General features: G+C 42.1%; 1 protein-coding gene across 1 annotated transcript in view; it reads right to left on the bottom strand.

The window, feature by feature from the left end:
- Positions 1-20,633, bottom strand: part of ADAMTSL1 (ADAMTS like 1) — a 936,829-nt gene extending 916,196 nt beyond the window's left edge. Inside the window, exon 1 of the mRNA XM_088018750.1 lies at positions 20,547-20,633. Within this exon, the coding sequence (XP_087874876.1) occupies positions 20,547-20,633 (87 nt within the window). The remainder of the gene's footprint in view (positions 1-20,546) is intronic.
- Between the last annotated feature and the right edge of the window lie 5,447 nt (positions 20,634-26,080).

The raw sequence follows: 26,080 nt of genomic DNA, 5'->3' as shown, positions 1-26,080 counted from the left end.
TGGACTCTATTTTTGTGTGTGCTGTAAGGAAATGGTCCAGTTTCATTCTTCTGCATGTGGCTGTCCAATTTTCCCAACACCATTTGTTGAAGAGACTGTCTTTTTGCCATTGGACATTCTTCCCTGCTTTGTCAAAGATGAGTTGACCATAGAGTTGAGGGTCCATTTCTGGGCTCTCAATTCTGTTCCATTGATCGATGTCTCTGTTTTTGTGCCAGTATCATACTGTCTTGATGATGACAGCTTTGTAATAGAGCTGGAAGTCCGGGATTGTGATGCTGCCAGCTTTGCTTTTCTTTTTCAACATTCCTCTGGCTATTCGGGGTCTCTTCTGGTTCCATACAAATTTTAGGATTATTTGTTCCATTTCTTTGAAAAAAGTGGATGGTATTTTGATAGGGATTGCATTGAATGTGTACATTACTCTAGGTAGCATTGACATCTTCACGATGTTTGTTCTTCCAATCCATGAGCATGGAACGTTTTTCCATTTCTTTGTGTCTTCCTCAGTTTCTTTCATGAGTATTTTATAGTTTTCTGAGTACAGATCCTTTGCCTCTTTGGTTAAATTTATTCCTAGGTATCTTATGGTTTTGGGTGCAATTGTAAATGGGATCGACTCCTTGATTTGTCTCTCTTCTGTCTTGTTGTTGGTGTATAGGAATGCCACTGATTTCTGTGCATTGATTTTATATCCTCCTACTTTACCGAATTCCTGTATGAGTTCTAGCAGTTTTGGGGTGGAGTCTTTGGGGTTTTCCACATACAGTATCATATCATCTGCAAAGAGTGAGAGTTTGACTTCCTCTTTGCCGGTTTGGATGCCTTTGATTTCTTTTTGTTGTCTGATTGCTCTGGCTAGGACTTCTAATACTCTGTTCAACAGCAGTGGTGATAGTGGACATCCCTGCCGCGTTCCTGACCTTAGGGGAAAAGCTCTCAGCTTTTCCTCATTGCAAATGATATTCGCTGTAGGTTTTTCATAGATGGCTTTTATGATATTGAGGTATGTACTCTCTATCCCTATACTCTGAAGAGTTTTGATCAAGAAAGGATGCTGTACTTTCCCAAATGCTTTTTCTGCATCTATTGAGAGGATCATATGACTCTTGTTCTTTCTTTTGTCAATGTATTGTATCACGTTGATTGATTTGCGGATGTTGAACCAACCTTGCAGCCCAGGGATAAATCCCACTTGGTCGTGGTGAATAATCCTTTTAATGTACTGTTGGATCCTATTGGCTAGTATTTTGGTGAGAATTTTGGCATCCATGTTCATCAAGGATATTGGTCTGTAATTCTCCTTTTTGATGGGGTCTTTGTCTGGTTTGGGGATCAAGGTAATGGTGGCCTCATAAAATGAGTTTGGAAGTTTTCCTTCCATTTCTATTTTTTGGGACAGTTTCAGGAGAATAGGTATTAAATCTTCTTTAAATGTCTGATAGAATTCCCCTGGGAAGCCATCGGGCCCTGGGCTTTTGTTTGTTGGGAGATTTTTGATGACTGCTTCAATTTCCTTAGTGGTTATAGGTCTGTTCAGGTTTTCTATTTCTTCCTGGTTCAGTTTTGGTAGTTGATACATCTCTAGGAATGCACCCATTTCTTCCAGGTTATCTAATTTGCTGGCATAGAGTTGCTCATGGTATGTTCTTATAATTGTTTGTATTTCTTTGGTGTTGGTTGTGATCTCTCCTCTTTCATTCATGATTTTGTTGATTTGGGTCATTTCTCTTTTCTTTTTGATAAGTCTGGCCAGGGGTTTATCAATCTTGTTAATTCTTTCAAAGAACCAGCTCCTAGTTTCGTTGATCTGTTCTACTGTTCTTTTGGTTTCTATTTCATTGATTTCTGCTCTGATCTTTATTATTTCTCTTCTCCTGCTGGGTTTAGGCTTTATTTGCTGTTCTTTCTCCAGCTCCTTTAGGTGTAGGGTTAGGTTGTGTATTTGAGACCTTTCTTGTTTCTTCAGAAAGGCTTGTATTGCTATATACTTTCCTCTCAGGACTGCCTTTGCTGTATCCCAAAGATTTTGAACAGTTGTGTTTTCATTTACATTGGTTTCCATGAATTTTTTTAATTCTTCTTTAATTTCCTGGTTGACCCATTCATTCCTTAGTCAGATGCTCTTTAGCCTCCATGTATTTGAGTTCTTTCCGACTTTCCTCTTGTGATTGAATTCTAGTTTCAAAGCATTGTGGTCTGAAAATATGCAGGGGATAATCCCAATCTTTTGGTACCGGTTGAGACCTGATTTGTGACCTAGGATGTGATCAATTCTGGAGAATGTTCCATGGGCACTAGAGAAGAATGTGTATTCCGTTGCTTTGGGATGGAATGTTCTGAATATGTCTGTGAAGTCCATTTGGTCCAGTGTGTCATTTAAAGTCTTTATTTCCTTGTTGATCTTTTGCTTAGAGGATCTGTCCATTTCAGTCAGGGGGGTGTTAAAGTCCCCCACTATTATTGTATTGTTGTCAATGTGTTTCTTCGCTTTGGTTATTAATTGCCTTATAAAATTGGCTGCTCCCATGTTAGGGGCATAGACACTTACAATTATTAGATCTTCTTGTCGGATAGACCCTTTAAGTAGGTTATAGTGTCCTTCATCTCTTATTACACTCTTTGTTTTAAAATCTAATTTGTCCGATATAAGGATTGCCACCCCAGCTTTCTTTTGGTGTCCATTAGCATGGTAAATAGTTTTCCACCCCCTCACTTTCAATCTGGGGGTGTCTTTGGGTCTAAAAACGAGTCTCTTGCAGACAGCGTATCAATGGGTCTTGTTTTTTTATCCAATCTGATAGCCTGTGTCTTTTGATTGGGGCATTTAGCCCATTTACATTCAGGGTAACTATTGAAAGGTATGAATTTAGTGCCATTGTATTACCTGTAGGTGACTGTTACTGTATATTGTCTGTGTTCCTTTCTGATCTATGCTGCTTTTAGGCTCTCTCTTTGCTTAGAGGACCCCTTTCAATATTTCTTGTAGGCCTGTTTTGGGTTTGCAAATTCTTCTAGTTTTTGTTTGTCCTGGAAGTGTTTTATCTCTCCTTCAATTTTCAATGACAGCCTAGCTGGATATAGTATTCTCGGCTGCATATTTTTCTCGTTTAGTGCTCTGAAGATCTCATGCCAGTCCTTTCTGGTCTGCCACGTTTCTGTGGATAGGTCTGTTGCCAATCTAATATTTCTAACATTGTAGGTTACATATCTCTTCTCCCGAGCTGCTCTCAGGATTTTCTCTTTGTCTCTGAGACTCGTAAGTTTTACTATTAGATGTCGGGGTGTTGACCTATTTTTATTGATTTTGAGAGGGGTTCTCTGTGCCTCCTGGATTTTGATGCCTGTTTCCTTCCTCACATTAGGGAAGTTCTCTGCTATTATTTGCTCCAATATACCTTCTACCCCTCTCTCTCTTTCTTCTTCTTCTGGGATCCCAATTATTCTAATGTTGTTTCGTCTTATTGTATTGCTTATCTCTCAAATTCTGCCCTCGTGATCCTGTAGTTGTTTCTCTCTCTTTTTCTCAGCTTCTTTATTTTCCATCATTTGGTCTTCTGTATCGCTGATTCGCTCTTCTGCCTCATTTATCCTAGCAGTTCGCGCCCCCATTTTTGATTGCACCTCATGAATAGCCTTTTTGATTTCGACTTGGTTAGATTTTAGTTCTTTTATTTCTCCAGAAAGGGTTTCTCTAATAACCTCCACGCTTTTTTCAAGCCCAGCTAGTATCTTAAAAGTCATGATTCTGAACTCTAGGTCTGACATCATAATAATGTCCATATTGAGTAGGTCCCTTGCTGACGGTACTACCTCTTTTTCTTTTTGCTGAGGTGATTTTTTTCATCTTGTCATTTTGTCCAGAGGAGAAAAATGAAAGAGTACAAAATGCTAACAGATTAACAACGTCCCCAGCAAATATACTCTATACAAATCAGAGAAGACTTGAAACCAGGGGAAAAGAAAGGGAAAGAAAGAAAAAAGAAAGAGAAAAAAAAAACACAAAAAGAAAAAGATAAAAACAAAAACAGAACAATACAAAAAAAACAGAATATGATCAAATATGATCAGGCTAGTGCATAGATCAGTGCCACACACTAGATTTTGGGTGTATTTTGTTCTGTTAGAAAAAAGTGTCTCCTAAAATTTTAAAGGAAGAAAGACATATGTGTACAAAATAAGGGTTGATACAATGGAGGGATGGAAGATGACTGTAAAGATAAAAATTATAAAAGATTTTATAAAAGGAATTGATAAGAAGTTGTTTGAAAAAAGAAAGAAGATTAAAAAAAAAAAAGGGAGAGAATGTGATCAGGCAGGAGACTGGAACCAAGCCATACACTAGTGATTTAGGGTATATTTTGATCTGTTAGAAGAAACTGTATCTCAAAATTTTAAAGAGAGAACAACTTATGTATATATATGCCAAAAATAAGGGTAACTACTATGAAGGGATAAAATACGACTCTAAAAAGAAAAATAAAAAATGTTTTTTTAAAAAAGGGATTGATAAGATGTTGGTTGAAAAAGGGAAAAAGAAAAATAAAAAAAAAAAACAGTTAAAAAAATTAACTTTGAAAAACTAATGAATCATAGTAAAAAAAGCCATGAATTCTATGTGCAGTATTCCCCTAGCACTGGAGTTCTCCCATTCTCCTTGATCGGTAAACTTGGTCTTGGCTTGCTGGCTGTTCGCGCTGATCTTCTGGGGTAGGGGCCTGTTGCTGTGGTTTCCAAATGTCTTTGCCGGAGGCGGAATTGCCCTGCCCTTGTCGGTCCGGGCTAAGCAAGCTGCTCAGGTTTGCTCTCAGGAGCTTTTGTTCCCTGCAAGGTCTCGGTACAGTTTTGGAGGACCAGGGTGAAAACAGTGGCCTCCCAATCTCCACCCGGAGGAGCTGAGAACTCGGGGCCCTGCTCCTCAGTGCGCCCCCAGAGAAAAGCAGTCAATGACTCCCATGTCCCCGGTCTCCGGCCGCACTCCGTGCTCACCCGGCCTGTGACCGAGCGTTTCTATCTCTGGCACCCGACCCCGTGTGGAGTCTCCAAACCCAGCAGATCCCTGTGGTGCGCTCCCGCACCGCTCCTCCCGGGGGAGGAAGGGGAGTCTCCCCGGATCTGCCACCTGTTAGGTCCCTGCTGGAGGAGCAGTGGCCCGACTGGGCCGCGGATCACAGTTTATGGCAACCCCAAGCTGAGAGCCCGCGCGTCGGCTCCGTCTCTACAGCCGGCTTCCCCGCTCCGATACCCGGGAGCTCTGCCGCACTCAGGCACCCCCGGTCTTTCTGTGACCCCGAGGGTCCTGAGACCACACTGTCCCACGAGGGTTCCACCCCCCGCTTAGCCACTGGAGCGACGTCCCTCAGCGGAGCCGACTTCTAAAAGGTCCGATTTTGTGCTCCACGGCTCTATCACTTGCCGGAAGTGGCCGACGGAGGCCCCCTCCCCGCCGTCTATCCTCCCGAATATCGCCTCAGATTCACTTCTCCGCACGTCCTACCTTCCAGAAAGTGGCCGCTTCTCTGTTCAGAGAGTTGCTGCTATTCTTCTCTTTGATCTCCTGTTGAGTTCGTAGGTGTTCAGAATGGTTTGATCCCTATTCAGCTGAATTCCTGAGACCAGAGGAAATCCAGGTCTCCTACTCCTCCGCCATCTTGCTCCGCCCCCCCCATAGTGCCTTTCTAACCCATAGCCGATTTCCCCCTTCCACACCCCCATTCTCTGGGTCTTGGACGCCAAGGCCCCTAAGTTACTGACAATGATTGGTAAGTCCAAAGACATCTAGATGTCAACTACACACTTGCCCATATGTGTGTGGCTTTCTGAGGGCATTGTGGCAAAGGCCAGCTTGCGTTACCCCCCCCCCCCCGAGGTCCCAGCTGTCCCTCCAGCCTCCCTGGCTACGGAGTGTAGCCATGTGACTGACTGGATTCTTTGGTAGGATCATAGGGATTGGGACCCTACTGGAGATTTGAGTCTCCAGGAACACAAAAAATGGACGTGGGCAGAAGTGATACATTCCACTCCTAAGATTACCCCAAGAAAACCTCCCATGCGGTTCTCAGCATTGTCTTCCCCCTTGGTCACCCAGACACAGGCACCAGAGTGACCTTGGAAGCCATGCCTTAAAGACAGCACAGCCTACAACAGACCAGTCCCTGAATGAACGTGAGCAGCAGACCCCCCAACCCACTTTCAACCCCGCCAGTTGGACTTTATGTGAACAACAACAACAAAGCACTATTTTGTCAAAACACAGAGATTTCAGGGCGCCTGGGTGGCTCAGTTGGTTAAGTGACTGCCTTCGGCTCAGGTCATGATCCTGGAGTCCCGGGATCGAGTCCCACATCGGGCTCCCCACTCGGCAGGGAGTCTGCTTCTCCCTCTGACCCTCTTCCCTCTCGTGCTCTCTATCTCTCATTCTCTCTAATAAATAAATAAAAATAAAATCTTTAAAAAAAACACGGAGATTTCAGGATTTTCCTATTACAGTCGCTAAGGCTTCTTTCTTTAACTAATACACATACATAGGTGCTACTGTGATTCACAATAGTATACATTCAATTTCTTTTTCATTTTGATAAGGGCACTTAACAGGAGTGTATGCATTCATTTAAAATGAAATACCCAGTTCAGAGGTGTTTTTTTTCCTCACTGTATATTTGCTTGAAAAACACTTCATTAATGTTTTCAACAGTTCCAGGCACTGAGCTCGATGTGATGTGACATATATGGAGGGAAATAAGTCAGTCTATGGCCTCAAGCTTACAGTATATCGGGATAGCAGACATATCCTAAAAATACGAAGAAGTGCATCATTACATGTTACAAGTGCTTGAAGCAAACGGCATCGTGAGAGAGTGACCGAAGAGACCGAAGAGACTAGGGCAGGGGGAGTGGAGGGACAGCTCTTTCTGGGGAAGAGACATTTAAGCTGGAGAACAGATGGATGAGTGTAAACTAATTAATTAAAAATAAAGAAAGAGGGGCGCCTGGGTGGCTCAGTCGTTAAGCATCTGCCTTTGGCTCTGGTCATGATCCCAGTGTCCTGGGATCGAGCCCCATACCGGGCTCCTTGCTCAGCGGGGAACATTTTTCTCCCTCTCCTCCCTGCTTCTCTCTCTCTCTCTTTCTCCCGACAGCCCCTCCCCACTGCTTGTTCTCAATCTCTCTCAAATAAATAAATAAATTCTTAAAAAAAATAAAGCATATATTTCAATAGGGATGATAATACCCCCAAGCAGATGAAAAATTGGGTTCTTGAATGGGGGAGAAGAGGATACCTCCCAATAGCAATGGTTTGAAGATCCATTCAAAGGGCCACAGTACATGCAAATAGATTATTTATTTATGGCATTAAAATTTCATGGGGATAGTAGGGGGATTAAGAGGAAGTATCTTAAAATATCTAAAAAGGGAGGTGATAATAAAAAAAAAACTCTCAGAAACACAGGTCTAAAGCCAAAAGGAATCCACTGAAGGTGTTAGCAAGGGAGCGCCATGACCTGATGTGCGTTTCTAAAAACCCCATCAGTTATTAATATTTTTGTGCTCAAAAAATCATATTAGAAAAGTTTAGAGGGCGCCTGGGTGGCTCAGTTGGTTAAGCGACTGCCTTCGGCTGAGGTCATGATCCTGGAGTCCCTGGATCGAGTCCCGCATCGGGCTCCCTGCTAAGCAGGGAGTCTGCTTCTCCCTCTGACCCTCCTCCCTCTCATGTGCTCTCTCTCTCATTCTCGCTCTCTCAAATAAATAAATAAAATCTTTAAAAAAAAGAAAAGTTTAGAAACCTTTGTTCATTTTAGAAGTGATTAAGTGGTATTAACCCACTAAATCCATATAATCCAAACTCTTCATTGTAGAGATTCAAAAGGAAAATGAAACTCAGAAAGGCTCTGTACCTAGTGTGTTGAAAATCATGCAATTGGCAAGCAGCAAGCAAAGTTTGAATCCTGTTCTACTTCCTTCAGCACTGTTCCCAAATTCTACACGGCCCCGCACACATCTATGCTGCCCATGCAATTATTTGCATGGCTACATTTTACATATTGATTCATATTTGACCACCCTTTACACAATATTTGAGTCAGATGTACAGAAAGGAAGAAAAGGTAATTTTTTGCCATGCTCCTAGATTTTTAGAGGAAAAATAATGTCCGAGCCTCATGCTGTCACCTATCTTGATTGTCAAGATTTGCAGGTTACTAAACACAAGAATCCATTAGCTCTGTTGATTCAGTCAAACATGTAGGGAATAGTCACTGGCAGAAGATTCTCAAAGTGAGCATTTATTCTAAATTTAAATAGCTGTTCCCTGGGTCTGAATAGTAAACTGGAGGTCTGAAGAAGAAGACGTTGCTTCTCTTTTATAGAGAAAAAGAAGCACACTTGAAACAAAATGGAACATGAGTGTTCACAGTGGCACCATTCACAAGGGCCAAATGTGGAAGCAACCCAAGTGTCCATTGGTAGATGAATGGATAAACAAAATGTGCTACCTTCATGAAGTGGCTTAGTATTCAGCCTTAAAAAGGACATTCTGACACCTGCTACAGCATGGATGAGTCTTGAGGACATCACACTAAGAGAAATAGCCAATGACAAAAAGAGAGAAGTGAAGTCACTTAGGGTGAAGTCACTATGATCTGGGGGTGGTTTGTTAACCACAGCATAATCTAGCCCATCCGGACTAATACGGAGTTTTCTAAGGAGCAACAGAATATGAGAATTTGAATTTCAGATCATATCAACAAATATTCTTTAATTGTAAAAAAAAAAAAAACCGAAAGAAAATACACAATTAGCACTCTTCCTAAAATGTACAAGACATTTGACAATGACTATTAGCAGTACGGGAAACTTCCTTCTTTCCACACATAGTACTGCATCATAGACTATGCACAATTCAGTGGAGAGCCTGTGTATATTTTGTTTGGCTGGTTTGTGATAGAGATGGGGAGAACATCCTAAATAATAGGCACATGAAACATTTCCTTCCTCTCTTCCAAGAACGTAGCAACAGTTGCTACATCACACTTGGGTAGAGAAGGTGTTCAGCAGCACGTAGTCTCCCTTTCATCGAGTGTCAAGTTCCTGGAGGCTGCAGACGGTTTTCTAAATAAGTATCTGTTAATCTTCCAGGGGCATGATGACTCGAGGAGAAAATACACAGAAGCCACTCTCCAGCAGGTTATGTGAGGGGGTGAAGACAGAAGGTTCCCCCCAGACCCCTTCTTCCCCATCATTCCTCACTGCAGGCAGAGTGACTGTGACCTGAAGCTATTCTCAAACATCTGAAAACCATTTATAAAAAACTGAGGTTACTACAAATAAAGACACTTTAAGCTGGTGGTTCATATCTTTAGTTCATGATGTAACTAGACACTAAAATAATAGTGTATGCTCTGGTGGGAAAAATCGCCAGAGTTAGGAGACGTGTGGTCCACTCCACCTCTCCCACTAACAAACTGGGACATGTTGCTCAAATTCCGAGGACCTTATTTCTCTCATCTGTAAATAGGAGAGAACGAATCAGTGTTTCCCAAAATATGGTCTTTGGTCCAACTATGTGCGAATCCTCTGTGGGTATGTGCATGAGGGGGACAGGGTACCTCACAACTACAGACTCCTAGGACCTACCCTTTTCCCACTGAATGAGAATCTGAGAGTGAGGCCCAGGAATCTGCATTTTAAAGCTTCCAGGCTTTTAGTTGCATGGCTCTAGTCTTTGGTGACCTTTTGAATTGCACGATACAGCCAAACTGACTAATGCACGATGAAGTGTGTGACCCATACATAATACTGAAGAATCCCTAAGTCTTCTTCTGGCTATACAATCCCATAGTCACGAGCAGAGCTGAAAACAAGTATGTAGCTCCAGCCCCACCCATCCCATCCCCGCCCCCAGAAAAATGCATAATGCTCTAGAGTTCATCCCAGTGTAAACCAAATATTACAACTGATAGGGTATTACTCACTACTGAAGACGATTTCCCTATTTGTTTCACTTCATCGCCGTACTCTACCCCAAGAGAGTCCTAGTCCAGGCACACCCTAGAGAACACATGTCAAGACCACATGGGGTATTTTAGGGCCAGATCTTTACACCATGTTAACTCCATGTTTTCTCATAAAATGGTCTCCAAACATCAAAATTTGTAAAACAATAAAATATTTCTGTGCTGCACCTGTAGGCAAATAGGTGCAACTATATATACTTAAGCAGAGAAGGAACAGTAAATACTTGTTGAAAGATTAAAAACTAAAACATAAACATGGGAATGGAGAGAGTACCTGCGATTGTTTGGCAACTGGCAGGCAGTGAGCAGTAATGTCCTTCCCTGAAGAAGTCGGACTCCTAGTTACACAGACACTTGGTAAATTCAGAACTAGCACCTGCATCTCTAGACCTCAGGTCCACTATCTTTTTTGTAACACTGACCAAAATTTTACGCACACTGGGAAAATGTAGGAGTCTCTAAAAAGTGTGCACAATAACCAGAATGAGCTCTAATGGGGTTTAGAGGTGGATCGGGACAGGAAAATAGAAATAACGAAAGAGGAAAAATGGTGCTTTCAGTTAAACATGGTAGATTGAACACTGTATTTTCTCTCTTCCCTCCCAAATGTCCGCTAAAATAACAAAAAATAAATAAAGATGACAAGAGAACTGGAAAAGAGACGACAGCAGACAAAAGATGCCAATAAATTTTTGGAATATGGAAAATGGATGGAAGAATTGTTACTGACTTAACAGTATTGTGCTCGCAAAGGGATACAGTGATGAGAAGCAAAACCATTTGGGCTGTAAAACTCCAGAAAGGCTTCAGACTTGGAGGCATCCGGTGCTGCAAAAAAGTCAGGGGTGTAGCTTTGGCTATAACTATGAATACCAGTTGAAAGCTTACCTAAAAACAACTCTGTTGAAAAATAAAATTGAGAAAATCTTTTGAAAGTGTAAAAAAGGAGGGTGCCTGGGTGGCACAGCTGGTTAAGCGTCTGCCTTCGGCTCAGGTCATGATCCCAGGGTCCTGGGATGGAGCCCCACATCAGGCTCCCTGCTCAGAGTAAAGCCTGCTTTTTCCTTTCCCTCTGCCTCTCCCCCTGCTCGTGCATGGACTCTCTAATAAATAAATAAAATCTTAAAAAAAAGAAAGTATTAGAAAAGGTAACAATAAAGACAAGAGAAAAGATTTTAAGAGGTAGATGGTTGATCCAGAAGATTTAATAATTAACAGGAGTTTCACAAAAAGCAAATACATAAGGTGCCGGCAAAGAAATTATCAAAGAAATATGAAAATACATATTCCCCAAAGTGAAGAGCATTGATCTATTCAAGGTCTGTGGAAAACCTGGCACACTGAATTTAAATAGCCCACACCAAATCACAGTATCGTGAAACTTTGGCTCGGTAACTGGCAAACTATGGTCCATGGTCCAAATATGGCCCACTGTCTGGGTAAATAGTTTACTAGAACACAAACAGGTTCATTCATTTATATATTGTCTATTGCTGCTTTCATGCTTTGGTAGCAGAGTTGAGTAGTTGTGACAGAGACGGTGTGCCTACAAAGTCTGAAATACTTTCCTAAGAGAAATGAAAACATGTCCACACAAAAACTTGCACATGTCTGCTCATTAGCAGCATTACTCATCACAGCCAAAAGGTAGAAATAACCCAAATCTATAGCCACAGACAAATCGATAAACAAAATATGGTATTTCTATACAATAGAATATTTTTCAGCTATAAAGGAATGAAGTACTGATATATGCTACCACTTGTATAAACAGTAAAAACATGCTAAGTGAAAGAAGCCAATACCAAAAGCTTATATATTATGTGATTTCATTCATATGAAAATCCAGAGTAACAATATCTACAGAGAAAGAATATAGATTATTGGTTGCTTGGGGAGGAAGGGGGTGGGTGGAAAGTAGGGGTGTGATAGTTAAAGGGTACAAAGTTTCTTTTGAGTTGACAAGAATTTCTAAAATTGACAGGTAGGGCACGTGGGTGGCTCAGGTCATGATCCCAGGGTCTGAGGATCAAGCCCCGCATTGGGCTCCTTGCTCCACCAGAAGCCTGCTTTTCCCTCTCCCACTCCCCCTGCTTGTGTTCCCTCTCTTGCTGTGTCTCTCTCTGTCAAATAAATAAATAAAATCTTTAAAAAAAAAATTGACTCAGGTGATGGTTGCACATCTAACAATTTAAAAATCCACTGAACTGTGCACTTTAAATGGGTGAGTTGTGCGATATGTGAATTATATCTCAATAAAACTGGTTTTTAAAAAAGGAAATGTACTAGAAAAAATAGAATAATAAGATACTACTTGGCCCCCTATACCCATTCTAATATATTAATACTGACCAGTAGTACTGACCATTAATACTGATCATTCCCGTTTATTAATACTGACAATACTGACTCACTGTCATATTAATAAAATGTAAAATGTGATAAAAGATCATGAAAGAATGATGAACATAGAATATGAAAGAATTTAGAAATCATACCATAATGGGATTCTAATGGAATATGAAAAAATCACATTAAAGGTATAAGAACTATGGAGGTGACTATCATATGAAAAATCTCAAAGAATTAAAAATAGTTATCTCATATAGGGGCGCCTGAGTGGCTCAGTTGGTCAAGCAACTGCCTTCAGCTCAGGTCATGATCCCGGAGTCCCAGGATCGAGTCCCACATCGGGCTCCCTGCTCAGTGGGGAGTCTGCTTCTCCCTCTAACCCTCCCCCCTCTCGTGCTCTTGTGCTCTCTTTCTCTCTCTCTCTCAAATAAATAAATAAAATCTTAAAAAATAAAAAAAATAGTTATCTAATAATATAGCCAAAAGCAAAGTGGATTTTAGAGCACTGTCTATTACTAGGGTTAGCGAGGTCATTTATTAATGAAAAAGCGGTCAATTCACCAAAAAGACATAATAATTCTAAAAAATCATAATAATTCTAAATAAATAATTCTAATTCTAAATTCTAAATTCTAGCACCCAATTATAGAGCTTCAAAATAAATAACTGATAGAACCACAAAAAGAAATAGACAAATCCACAATAGCAGATGGAAACTGTAATATCCCTCTCTAAATAATTGCTATACTACATATATAAAAAAATCAGTAAAGATACAGAATATACTCCCAACCAACTTGATCTAATTGACATTTATAGAGCAGTCCACCCAACAACACCTAGACCGATTAGGGAAACTTAGAGGACACAAATTTGTAGAAAGATTAATTCTTTATGAATACACATAGAACATTTACCAAGACAGACCATATTCTGGGCCATAAAACAACTGTCAATAAACCTAAAAGGATCCAAGTTATATCAAGTGTGTTTTCCTACCACATTGAAATGAGAAATCATTAACAATGATATCTGGAAAATCTCCAAATATTTAGAAACAAAACAACTCATTTAAAAATACGTTTAAGTCAAAGAAGAAATCAAAGAGAAATTAGAAAATATTTTGAATTAAAGAAAAATGAAAACACATTTATGGTATGCCAGTAAACCACCACTGAGGAAAAATGGTGTTTTATTGGCATAAGGTCACTAAACACTAAATGGTGTTTTATTGGCATAAGGTCACTAAACACCTATATTTGAAAACATAAAAAGTCTATCAATGGCCCTAGAACAAAACTAGAAAAATAGGACCAAAAAAATACAAAATAGAAGAATATAATAAAGATGAGAGAAGAAAGGAGTAAAACAGAAAATAGAGAAAACCTGTGAAACCAAGGCTTGTTCTTTAAGAACATCTGTAAAATAAATAAGCCACTAAGCAGATTGATCAGGAAAAAAGAATAAATAAATAACCATTATCGGGAATAACAGAGGATATACCTCCCATGTTCTAATCATAGTTTTAAAATAGTAAGGGAGCATTATGAACTACTTTATGCCAATAAATTCAACAACTTAGATGAAATAGACAAATTTATGAAAAACCACAAACTACCAAAGCTAAATCGAGATCAAATAGATTACCTGGAGAGCCCTCTATCTATTCAAGAATTTAAATTTGTAGTTAATCTTTACACTAAGCCAACTCCAAATCCAGGTGGCTTCACTGTTGAATTCTACAAAATATTTAATGAAGAAATCAGACACAAACTCTTCCAAAAAAATTGAAAAAGGAATATTTTCCAACTTATTCTGAGGCCAGTGTTACACTGATACTAAAAACAAAGACATCACAAGAAAACTACAGACCAGCATCTTTCATGGACATAGATGCAAAAATTTGAATCAAAATTTAGTAAACTGTATCTAACATTTTTTTTTCTTTTCAGAGAGAGAGAGATTGAGCAGGACAGGGAGGGGAAGAGGGAGAGAGAGACTCTTAAGCAGACTCCACTGCTCAGCATGGAGCCCAACTCAGGGCTCACTGTCACTAGCCTGAAATCATGGCCTGAGCCAAAATCACAAGTCTGATGCTTAACTGACTGGGCCACCCAGGCACCTGTTTATTTTGATAATTTTTTTTTCTTAGAGAGGGGAAGAGAAAGAAGTATGAGGGAGGGTCAGGGGGAGAGGAAGAGAGAATCCCAAGCAGACTCCTGCTGAACGTGGAGCCAGACGTGGGGCTTGATCTCACAACCCTGAGATCATGACCTGAGCTGAAATCAAGAGTTGGAAACAACCAACTGAGCCACCCAGGCACCCCTAGCAATAGTTTTAAAAAGGATAATATATTAATCACTAAACCAAGTTTCCCAGGAATGCAAGGTGGTTAACATCTGAAAAATCAATGTAATTCACCATATTAATAAATAACAAAGGAAAATCCATATGCTAATTAGACACAGAAAAAGCATCTGACAAAAATCCAACATTCATTTCTAATAAAAACTCTCAGCAAATGGAAGAATAAAAAGAACTTCCTCCAACCTGATAAAGGGCATCTACAAAAAACTTATACCTAACATCAGAATTAATGGTAAAACATCAAATTATTTTTCCTAAAATCAGGAAAAGGCCATCAGTGTTCTAATCAGCATTATTAAACAAGAAATTTAGAACATCCAGATTGGTAAGGAAGAATGGTCTTTATTTTCATCACATGATCACATGTGCAGAAAGTCTGACGGGATATAACAAAAAGCTACTGTAACTAATAAGCAGGTTTGGTAATTTTGCAGACTATGCAATAATCAATTGTTTTTATATACTAACAAGGAATAATCAGACACAATTTTTTAAAAACAGTGCCATTTAAAAGAGTACCAAAAATGTGAAATACTTAGTATAATTTGACAAAAATATGTAAGATCTGTACACAGAAAACTACCAGATATTGCTTAGAGAAATTAAAGACTGAAATAGAGAGGGATCATAAAATTTAATATTGTTAGGAGGTTAATTCTCTAATAGAATAGCTTAGGAAACCCCAAATCAAATCCCTGCATGCATTTTTTAATTGGCAAGTTGATTCTAAAATTCATATGGGGTCAACATTCTTGAGAATGAAGGACAAAGCTAGAAAAATCATGCTTTCTCAGTTCAAGACTTGCTTTGCAGTAAATACTGTACCATGCCAGTACTAAAGATAGTGTGGTATCGGCATGGCAAGAAACATAGAGTTCCCCAAAATAGAATAGAGAATCCAAAAGACAGACCTACTCACGTACGGACAACTGATTTTCCAGATAATTGCAAAGGCATTTCAGTGGAGAAAGGAAAGTCTTTGAAAAAAATCATGCTAGAGGGACACCTCAGTGGCTCAGTCGGTTTAGCACTCTTGATTTCCACTCAGGTCATGATCTCAGGGTGGGGAGATGGAGCCCTCTCTCGGTTCTGTATTCAGCAGGAGTCTGCTTGAGATTCTCTCCTGCCCCCCCCACCCCACAATCTGTGCACACTCACTCACTCTCTAAAATAAATAAATGAGTTTTAAAAAAAAATCACGCTAGAAAAATTGAATATCCATAGGCAAAAAAAAAAAAAAAATGAACTTGGGTCCTCATCTTGTACACATACAAAAATTAACTCAAAATGGAACGCAGACCTAATGTAAAACATAAAACCACAGACTTCTGGGGGAAAACCTCTATGATCTTGGGTTAGGCAAATATTTCTTTAAAACAAGAGAAAACAAACAATCTACCAAGAAACAATGCAATAACTTCAGCTTCATCAAAATTAAAATGTCTGCCCATCAAAAAACACTGACAAGAAAACGAAGACAAGCCATAGACTGGGAGAGAATAACTGCAAATAATGCACTGATAAAAGACTGATAGCCACAAAATATAAACAATCCTCAAAATTCAGTATGAAAACAACACAGTAAGAAGTGGGCAAAATGTTTGAATAGAAATTTTGCTGGAAAAGATATATGGATTTTAAATAAGCCCATGAGAAAATGTTCATCATCATTTATCATTAGGGAACTGCAAATTCAAACCCAAACTCCTACTATACCTACTTGCATGGCTAAAATACAAGACTGACCTCGCCAGGTGTTGGCAAGGATGGAGAGAAACTGGAACTTGCGCATAGTGCTAGTAAGAATGGAAAATGGTACAACCTTCTGCAAAACTGACATTTTCCTAAAAGCTTAAACATACACCTACCAATGATTCAGCCATTCCATTCCTAAGTATTTACCTAAGACAGATGAAACCACGGTCCAAAGACTTGCATACAAATCTTCATAGCAACTTTGTGACAGCCAAAAATTGGAAACATATTTCCAACTGTAGGTGAAAGCTGATTGGCAACAAACTATGGTATATAGAAGCAACCTACTACTATTCAGGAACACATTATTGATGCACACTACAGCATGGACAATCTCCAAATAATTAGGCTGAATGAAAAAAAGCCAGATCAAAAAAAGTGGGGGAGAGAGGTGCCACTATATGATTACATTGGCATAAAATTCTAGAAAATGCAAACTAATCTATATTAACACAAAGCACATCACGGTTTGCCTGGTGATATTGGGTGTGAGGAAGAGTGGCATGGAGGGATTGCAAAAGGTAATGAGGACACTTTGGGGTGATGGTGTCATGGGTGTATATACATATGTCAAAACTTAAAATTGCATACTTTAAATACGTGCAGTTTATTGTATGTCAATGATAACTCAAAATAATACAAAACTAACAAAAAAAGTTGCTTTGGGGCCATGAGATCTGAGGTGAAGAGAAAGAGTAGAACAAGAATTTGCTGTGTTTTCTTATAAGCCCGTAATTGTTGTGTTTTTTCTTAAGCATGCAGAATCATCATGGTAAAAATGCAAATAAAAATAAAACAAGAGCAATAACTACAAGAGGATAACAAAAGAGACAAGAAAGACTTAAGGGCTTGAGTTGAAAATCAGGTACTCATAAAGGCACAAATTCTTTCCAGCCACCCTGGAACTATTACTTGATTACTGAATTCCTAACAAGGATGCACTTTCGACTATCACAGTAAATGAAAATATTCCATTTTAACGTTTGAATGAGTTATCACCAATATGCCACCAAAAGAACATGAACTGCTACTAAGTGACATTTTTAAGCCATAGTAATGGATTTGTGCTGATCTAGCCACAACCCTCTCCAACAACCTTGTTTATTTTTACAGTGGCTTGCTACACATGGGTTGTAGAAATCATTAAGTAGTTGATAACCCCTACTGGTTTAAACCATTAATTATCTACTTCCTTACCTGGGAGCAATTGGAGCAATGGGTTGAATTTGGGTTCAGCTAATGAAATTGATATCAGTAAAATAATCAGTTTCAGAAGAGCCTAGAGTGAGCTACCTTCCAATTACACAGGGAAAGAAAAGAATCTTGCAAGTTAGGAGAGTAATTCAGTTAGAACAGAAGCAAAGGAAAATAACCCCTGAAAGCAGAAATTCAGTGAGGGGGAAAAAATGGAGAAGTTCTGGTGTTTCAAATAATTTTATTCACATTACAATTGTTCTTTGGACTTGGGGGAAATATGGCTCAGGTGTAATTCAGGTTAGGGAGCCAGAAGCTCTTGAACACAGACCCTCCTTCTGCTAGGGCTACAATTTATACTAAGACCTCTGATAACTCTGATAGTCATGCTTTCGTGTATTGAGGGCTTTGATTTAAAAACAGCTTAAAGAATGTATACATTCCAAACAATGTTCAAATCATTTGGCACTGGCTATGGTTTATAGAATGATTTCTTCTTGATATTAAATAACCTCAAGTTTCTGGTCTGCTTAATTCACTGATTAGAAATAATGCCCATATGGTGAAGTGAGGACATTAAGCCATGTTGCAAGATGAGCTGCTTCTGCCTGTCACCTAGGTTCGCTCTATAGCGGATTGCATTCCACCAGGATCCAGAACCCAGCTACCACTTTAAACTCTTTTCTATCCCTTCTCTGACAAATTTAGTCAGGCTTCTCACATGTGGAGAGCAGCCCTGCCTAATGCAACAAGAAAAACTCACTAGAAATTAAACAACAAACCACTTCCAATACACACAAAAGGCTCAAGTCCGCTTTTATCATCTTTATCCAGAAGAAAGTTGGTTGAGAAGTGGAGAAAGGAAGAACAGGTATGTAATGCTAGGAAAAATCAGTTTGCCCTGAACATCAGGAAGCACTGAATGAATGATTTGGAAGAAGGAGAAAAAGGTATACTCACAAATCCTACAGTACACATCTTAGCATGTTCTTTAGCATCTTTGCTGGGTTCAAATATTACCAGATATATTACCCGAATCTCAAGGATAAGGTAGAATTACCACCCCTGTGATGACTTAGAAATAAGATGGAAGGCTTTCTGTCTTGGTTTGGCTTAGGTGCCAACCTGCCTGGTCTTGTTGAGGCTGGTGGTACCTTGGAGAACACAGACCAACACCCTCATTTTTCAGATGAGGAAATAGAAGGTTAAGGGCCTTAACCAAAATGACACAGAGACGCAGCCAGGACTGGATGCTAGGCATTAAGACCCTCTCCTTAGCCACTCTTAGGCCCTTTACTGGACTCCTTTGACTTTCCTTTTGGGGTCATGATTCTGTCAGAACAGGTCACTGTAAGGCAAGTCATTTTTACACAGCGGTTTTCAATCCAGCTGCACAACGGAATCACCTGGAAGCCACATATATTCTGAGGCTGGGGCTTCAACCCTCCGCCAAGGATTCTGATGTAATCCAGCTGGGGTGTGGCCCGAGCAGGGGGAGTTTCAAGAGCTCCCTTGGGCAATGCTAATGTGCAGCCACCTCTGAGAAACCTCCCCATGGAGCAAAGCTTTTTGGAAATGAAACGTGCTAATGATTAAGATGAGCTTTTGCAATGGGTTTTCATACTCCAAATTAGGCAGGTGTTCCTTGCTGAAAATTTCTATCGCTTATTAGGGTCTTCCCTGCTCCTCAGGTTCTAGCCCACTCTGTGCCCTTCTTAACCATCATTGTTGGGTCCCCTCGGCCTCTAAAAGCTCACCACTGCCATCAAAATGACCATTAAAAGAGAGACCTGAAAACAAGTTTCAAAACGTTCAGTAAAAGCGAGGGAAGGAAATCCCTCGATTTGGACAAGTCTCCATAAGCAAAACAGAGGAAAGGGAGGCTATCTGGCCATAATTCCGGCCAAGAGTGTTTGGGCATTTTCCCAGAATTACCCAAGTAATCCCGTGAAAAGCGAATCTACGTAGGCTACATTATGTACAAACTGCCTAACTCGTGAGTTTTAATCAAAAGTTACCTGACTCCGGAAAGCGTTAATGCCAAAGACACCACATGCATCATAGGTTTGACTGGCCCCTGACCCCTTCCCTAAGCATCTGCCTCTGCGGTCTTGCAGTAATAAACCAGAACCAAGCAGACTGTGCATTAAACACTCTGCTCTGCGTTGGGACCTGAGCCACCCACTCCGGAGAACGCCCCAATTCCTACACCCTTCTAGCTCGAGAAAAACCCTAGGAGTATTCGAGGGGACGTGGTGAGGACGAGTCCCAGAGCGCCTATCCAGAACCTCCTTTTCACCACCGCAGAGGCTCCGGGAGCCCCCCTGTCCTGCGTCTGCACACCTTACAATGCTCCACCCCCGACACTCGGACGCAGGTGGCCCTAGGACTAGGGTGTCAGAAGTTCACTGGGTCTCAGGAAGGACGGAAGTGAGGAGGAATGTCCCGGAGGCCGAGCCTCCCCCGCGCCGCCCGAGCCTCCACCCCGCAAGAACGGTCTACGCGAAGGACTGTCCAGAAGAGGTGCGGGGTCACGGACTCCCTGGAAGAGGGCCGCATCCTGGCTCAGGCGCCGCCTCCTCCCCCCGACTCTGTCCGGCTGGAGACTGGACCCCGGCGCGAGCCGGACGCCGGGACCGGCCCCAGGAGGCTGGGCTGAGGCTCAGCACAGGATTTGACCCCGGCAGCCCGGAGCTCGCCACGAGGGGCCGCCTTAGCCCCAGCCCGTGCCACCTGTCCTGGCCGGGGTGGCAGCGCAGCCCCAGGACAGGCCCCCGGCTACTAGCCAACTCTCCCCGCTCTAGCCAACTACAAGAAAAGTCCTGGGGGGGAGGGGAACGCCAGGCGCGGAGACCGCCTCACCTGTCCGGCGACGTAGAGCAGGCACCAGGTGCCGCCGAGGATGCGAGCCAGGAGCCTCGAGTGCCAGGGCGCAGCCAGCCGTGCCATGGTCCCCCAGCAGGGAGGGAGGGGAGTCCGGGCGAGACCCCTCCTTGGAAGCGGCAGCCGCCTCCCGCGCGGGCTGCAGGGCTCGGCCGCGGCCGCAGCAGCCGGCGGGCGGACTGGGGCGTGCGCCTGCGGGGCAGGGCTGCGCTGGGCTCGCCCGCGCGTCCTCTGAGCCGCCCTGCGGCCGCCGAGCCCGGCTGCTTTGAATGGGAGCGCGTGCGCTGGGGGTGGGGGCGTTATTTGTGAATGTGCTGCTTGTCTTGGCTCGGGATGGTTCGCGCTCCAACCCCCCCCCCCCAGCACCCCCTCCGGCTCCTGCTCCTCCCCTCCTGTGTCAGCCCAGCAAAGGCGGGGAGCGCAGACACCCAGCCGCCCGGGCAGCAACTGCGTGCGCCTTTCGGGAAACCGGAGCGGGGCTAAGCGCTGGCTTCTATTTATTTATTCTTTTTAAAGGGAGGGTCTCGCACTGCACACCTTGGACGCGTTTGGAATCCGACCCTGCCTGCCCTGGGAAAACACGGGATGAGGAGGAGAGGCTCCTTTCCCCGGAACGAGTCCCCAGGGCCAATTCCCCGCGCGCTATCCCTAGAGCTTGGCGCGCAGCAGCCGCGCTGGGAACCACGCAAAGCCCTCCAGGGACCGGGGAAGAGGGGTCGATGATTAAGAAACTCTACCGCACACAATGCGCAGAACTGAACGTAATGATGTGTTGTCCGTGGAGACCCATCCTCTGGGTAGGCACAGAGATTCTCCCGTGGGGTTACCGTTTTGCAACCAGGGTCTGGGGAAAGAGGACTTCGCTCGAGAGCCCCGGGGACCCACGACAGCCGGGTTGGGACGCAGTGAACCAAGAGCCAGCGTCACCCATAAGTGACCCAAAGTGAGGCTGACTTTGCTTGTCTTCTTGTGCCAGTGGTTTTCTGGGGAAAGCCAGAGCACTCCCCTGTCCAGTGCGGGCCGTGTTCTTATTAATTAGACTTGAGGTTCTGTAACAGAAAGAAAACTTCGTGCCCTTTGGAGCTCTTTGCCATGGGGACCCAGGTTCATTTCTCCCTGAAAACCTGGCGCTCCAGAGCCAGTCTCCCAAAGCATATTTATGAGAAAGTAAATCCCCCATCCTTCTCCCAACCGTCTTGCAGGCCACTCCACCCCTCTCGAACCTTGGCAGTGAAGCTAACAGAGGCGGGGAGCTGGCCCCACTTCAGTAAACTCTACGATAAGAGGATTCAGCGCAGCGCTCGTGAAACAACTTTTGTGAAGTTCCCACGTGCGCGCACTGGGATGAGCCCAGCATAAAATGAAGACGCCGCCATACTCCCTAGCAACCATTCATTCAAGCCATGTATTCTTAAAGCCAAGCGCTGTACTTAAGCGCTGTAGCCCATCAGTGACCTAGACAGATTTGGATCTTGCCCACTTTAATTACATAAACAGACTGGACGCAAACTGTCTGCTGACCACAAGAGGCATAGTTAGGGCAGAAACGCCTATAGGAAGTGAATGTTTAAAATGTGCCGGCATGAGGGTTTGTGTCCAGAATACGGTGATTTTTTTTTCTAGTATAGAGTCAAGGAGCTGCTTCTCAGAATTCATCTATTTACTCTTATGAGTGTATTTGAGTTCTCAAGAAAATCAGAGGTGGAAAAGAAAAATAAAATCCCTCTTTGAACTTAGAATCCCAGAAACTCAAAGCTTGAAGTTCAAAACCTTGACATTTGTCTTAGGGTTGTAGGCCTGTTTTTCAAATTCAAATGGTAAAGAGGAAAGGGTAAGTTGTTTAAAGACAAGATACCAAACACAAAAAGGAACAGAGACCACAGAGGCTGGAAACAGGAAAGTGTTCTGTGGAGGACTGCAAACGGCTTATCTTGCTAGGATGTTTGAGTCACAGGTTGAGCAGAAAAAGGCTAGGTGCTTTGCTTGGTGCGGTGGTGGTCCTGACATGATGGGGTCGGAGAAGGTAAAGCACCAGGCTGGAAGATAAAAAGGAACCCACACTGGTGTACCAGGCAACATTAACTGAATTAAATCTTTAAACAGCCTTCCAGATAGGTGCATTTATAACAACTGGACATACGAGAATCCTATAACTCAATGGCTATACTGTTGGGATTGGAGCCAGACCTGGAGGGGTTATACAGTAACAGAATCTTCAACATTGGAAGGGAACTCTAGTCCAACTACATAGCCAAATCCCAAAGAGCTTGGCCATCTAGCTCAATTGGCACATTTTTATTTAGTTAAAGAAACTAAGGCCCAGAAAAGTAAAGTGACTTCTCCATGTCTCATTTAAGAGGCATATGAATTTATTCCCACCTCAATGTGGTAAAAAAAAAGGGGGGGGAGCTTCTATTCCTTGAACAATGAGGTAACAGGAGGAAACAGAAATTTAAATTAATAGGGCAATTAGGTGTAAGGTAAAAAAAGGGTAGTTAGCCCAAAAGGAGGGAGACCAGCTAAGAGGATGCTGCTGGAACCACCCACAAGGTGATGAAGGCTTCCATTAGTAGAGATGCACCCCAGCTACCAGAGAACAAAGTTGGTGTTTGGAAAGCCACACAAGAGAAGGAAAGCATTCTTAGTTCTCTATGTGAAGATGGCACTTCCATACCCCAGGGGTTCAACTCCAGATCCCTGACACCAGACTCAAATGTTAACAAATGGTCTGATTTTGTTGACTGTCCATCATTTGCTTAAAAATCTATAGATTCTTAAACTACTTTCCAACCAATATCACTGATAGTATAAGAAATAACTGAGGGAATCATTATCCACTGAAGATCAAGTTTCCTTGATACTGCATAAAACATAGGGAGGATGTTTTAAAACAGATGTCTTTGCTTAATATCTTAATGACCTCACTGTAACAAGAACTGAGAACTGTCACATTCCTCAGGTATTGGAATCCACAGGGACTATCCAAAGACCCCCTGCCACCACCGACGGCTCTTCATCTCACCCTGGACCCAGGCTTGCCAGAGCCTCTGCTCTGGGCCACGAGCCTTTTCATCTGGGACTTGCAGCAGGAGATGTCTTTTGGCATCACTGGTCAGACCTCTCAAAGAATCATTCCATTGGAACACTAGAATACACGATTCTGAGACAGACTGTAGTCTACCTGTTGATCTCCAGGGCACTTCTACTCCACTGTCTGCTCATTGTGTCCCATTTCCTTCTGCAGCCCTCTCTTTTCTTCCTGTCCCTTTTTATCCAGCATACTTTTTTCCCCCAGAGCTCATTTCCAATACCCCCAACTCCCTGCCTCTTGGTCTTTTCTTCACATCCCAATTCAAAACAAACTCGGTTACCTGCTTTCTCAGTGCCTGCCCTACAGAAGTCAAACCCTACAGGTGAGAGCCACAGAATAGGACAGATGAGTGGCACCATAGCATCATCTCACCAAGCTCAATGGGCTCAACACTGCCCATCGACCCTCCTGGACCATTCACTCTAGTACCATCCGGCCCCTTACAATGACTATTTCAAACCTTCTCCTTTCTCCAAACCTGCAGCCAGTTCCTCTTTCACCTCTCTCCCTTTCAAGATATGCAGAGCTCCAGGTTTTCAGAGAGAACCAAATCAGTCAAATGGGAACAACTTCTACCTTTACCCTTTTCCACCAAATCTACTTATATCCATAACCATCTTATTTAACTCTGTTTTCTTTCTGAGGCCAATCCTCCCATAGTGCTCTTGGTCTCATTCCCCCCTTGCCTTCAACTAGTAAGGAAACTTACTATAAATTTCCCCTTCTCTCTGTGGTATATTCAACAATGCCCTAAAAACTGTATCCTATCTTTTTTTCTTAAGATTTTATTTACTTATTTGACAGAGAGAAAGTGACAAGGAGAGAAGGAACACAAGCAGGGCAAGTGGGAGAGGGAGAAGCAGGCTTCCCGCTGAGCAGGGAGCCCAATGTGGGGCTCGATCCCAGGACCCTGAGATCATGACCTGAGCCAAAGGGAGACGCTTAGCGACTGAGCCACCCAAGCGCCCCTGTATCCTATCTTTAAATATGGTGCAGCCTCTGCCATGTATAACAAAAAATATATTCATTCTCCACCCACCCCATACCTTTTCTTCGTGACCTTACTTAGTGAAGGTTTTATTTACACTGTTTATTGCCTTCTTCCCTTTCTATTTAATCCTCAAACCTTTCCAGTCAAAATTCAGCCACCATCACTGTAGATACAGAACCTGCTCCAGTCACCAGTTACAGCCATGACGTCCAATCCAATGAATGTTTTCTGCTCCTCTTCCTACTTCCTACCTACAAAACCATATGGCATGTCCCATCATTCTTTTCTTCTGGGGTATTCCTCAGATATTAGCATAGTACTTCTAAGAATATATTTTTTTGTCAGGGCATCCCTTTCCCTCCCAATCCCTTTATCTAGTTACCTCATTACTAAGTCCGTCCCACATCTGGGTTGGATTCCTTATTTATATGTACTGTATATATCTGTATTACTTTCCTTCATAGAATTTATTCTAATTTGTAATTATACTTTTAGTGGTGTGATCAATTGACCAAAATGTGTCCCTTCCCTTCCCACGAGGTTATAAATTCTATAGGAGCAATTTACCATGCGGTTACAATGCCTACCAGTCCAACTTCCTAGCAAGTCATGTTTGACAAAAATAAAAATTAAATTAACAAATAAATTAACAAACTTCCCACCTTTCAGTGACCTGACCCAGAAACGTAACCATCAAGTAAAGCACAAACAGCAAGCTCCTTGAGGACAGACATTATATGCTATTGACCTTTATTCCAGTACCTATAAAAGTCCTAGGAACATAATAGATAAGAAAGAGAGACAGACAGACAGAGAGACAGAGACAAAGAGAAAGACAGAAAGAAAAAAGCTTGGCTGAGTGAATGGACAGACTCCACTAACAGAATGGGAAACTGCCTAGGCAAACTCCAAATAAAAATCCATAGGCCATATAATTCTTGAGTAGATAAAACTTTCCAACTACACTTCATTCTTCTAAAAAATAAAATAAAGTTTGATACTGAGCCAATTATGTTTCTTATCATCACCTTGAAGTTTCCCCAATAGGGAGAAAACAAAAAGTAAATAATTTAAATAATAGATACAGAATATCCACCAGAACACAAATTACATTTCTTACTAAATACTTCAAAGCAGTAGGAAGGGGGAGGTGCACATTCTATCACCCAGAGTTAAGATTTATCTAAATTATTTCTAGTTAGTATATCGTGTACATTATAAAATGTTCAGCAAGAAAAGAATTTTCTGATAACTGGCTCAAATCCTGCTTCATTCCCCTCTTGTTCTTTAACTAGCTGGAAATGCCCTTCTTGTCAGCCTTTATTTGCCTCAGTAGACAAGCAAAACACAGAGCAAAGCTGTTCAGTCCAGCAAAATGTTCATTTTTGACAAGTTGAACGTCACACACTTAGTTCAAAGAAAATATACATA

This window comes from Eumetopias jubatus, unplaced genomic scaffold, assembly GCF_037043125.1.
Source record: "Eumetopias jubatus isolate StellerSeaLion01/CBP00866 unplaced genomic scaffold, mEumJub1_p1.0 scaffold_15, whole genome shotgun sequence".
Taxonomy (NCBI): Eukaryota; Metazoa; Chordata; class Mammalia; order Carnivora; family Otariidae; genus Eumetopias; species Eumetopias jubatus.
The sequence above is the reverse complement of the archived record's forward strand: the minus strand, read 5'-3'. Positions and strand labels throughout refer to the sequence as shown.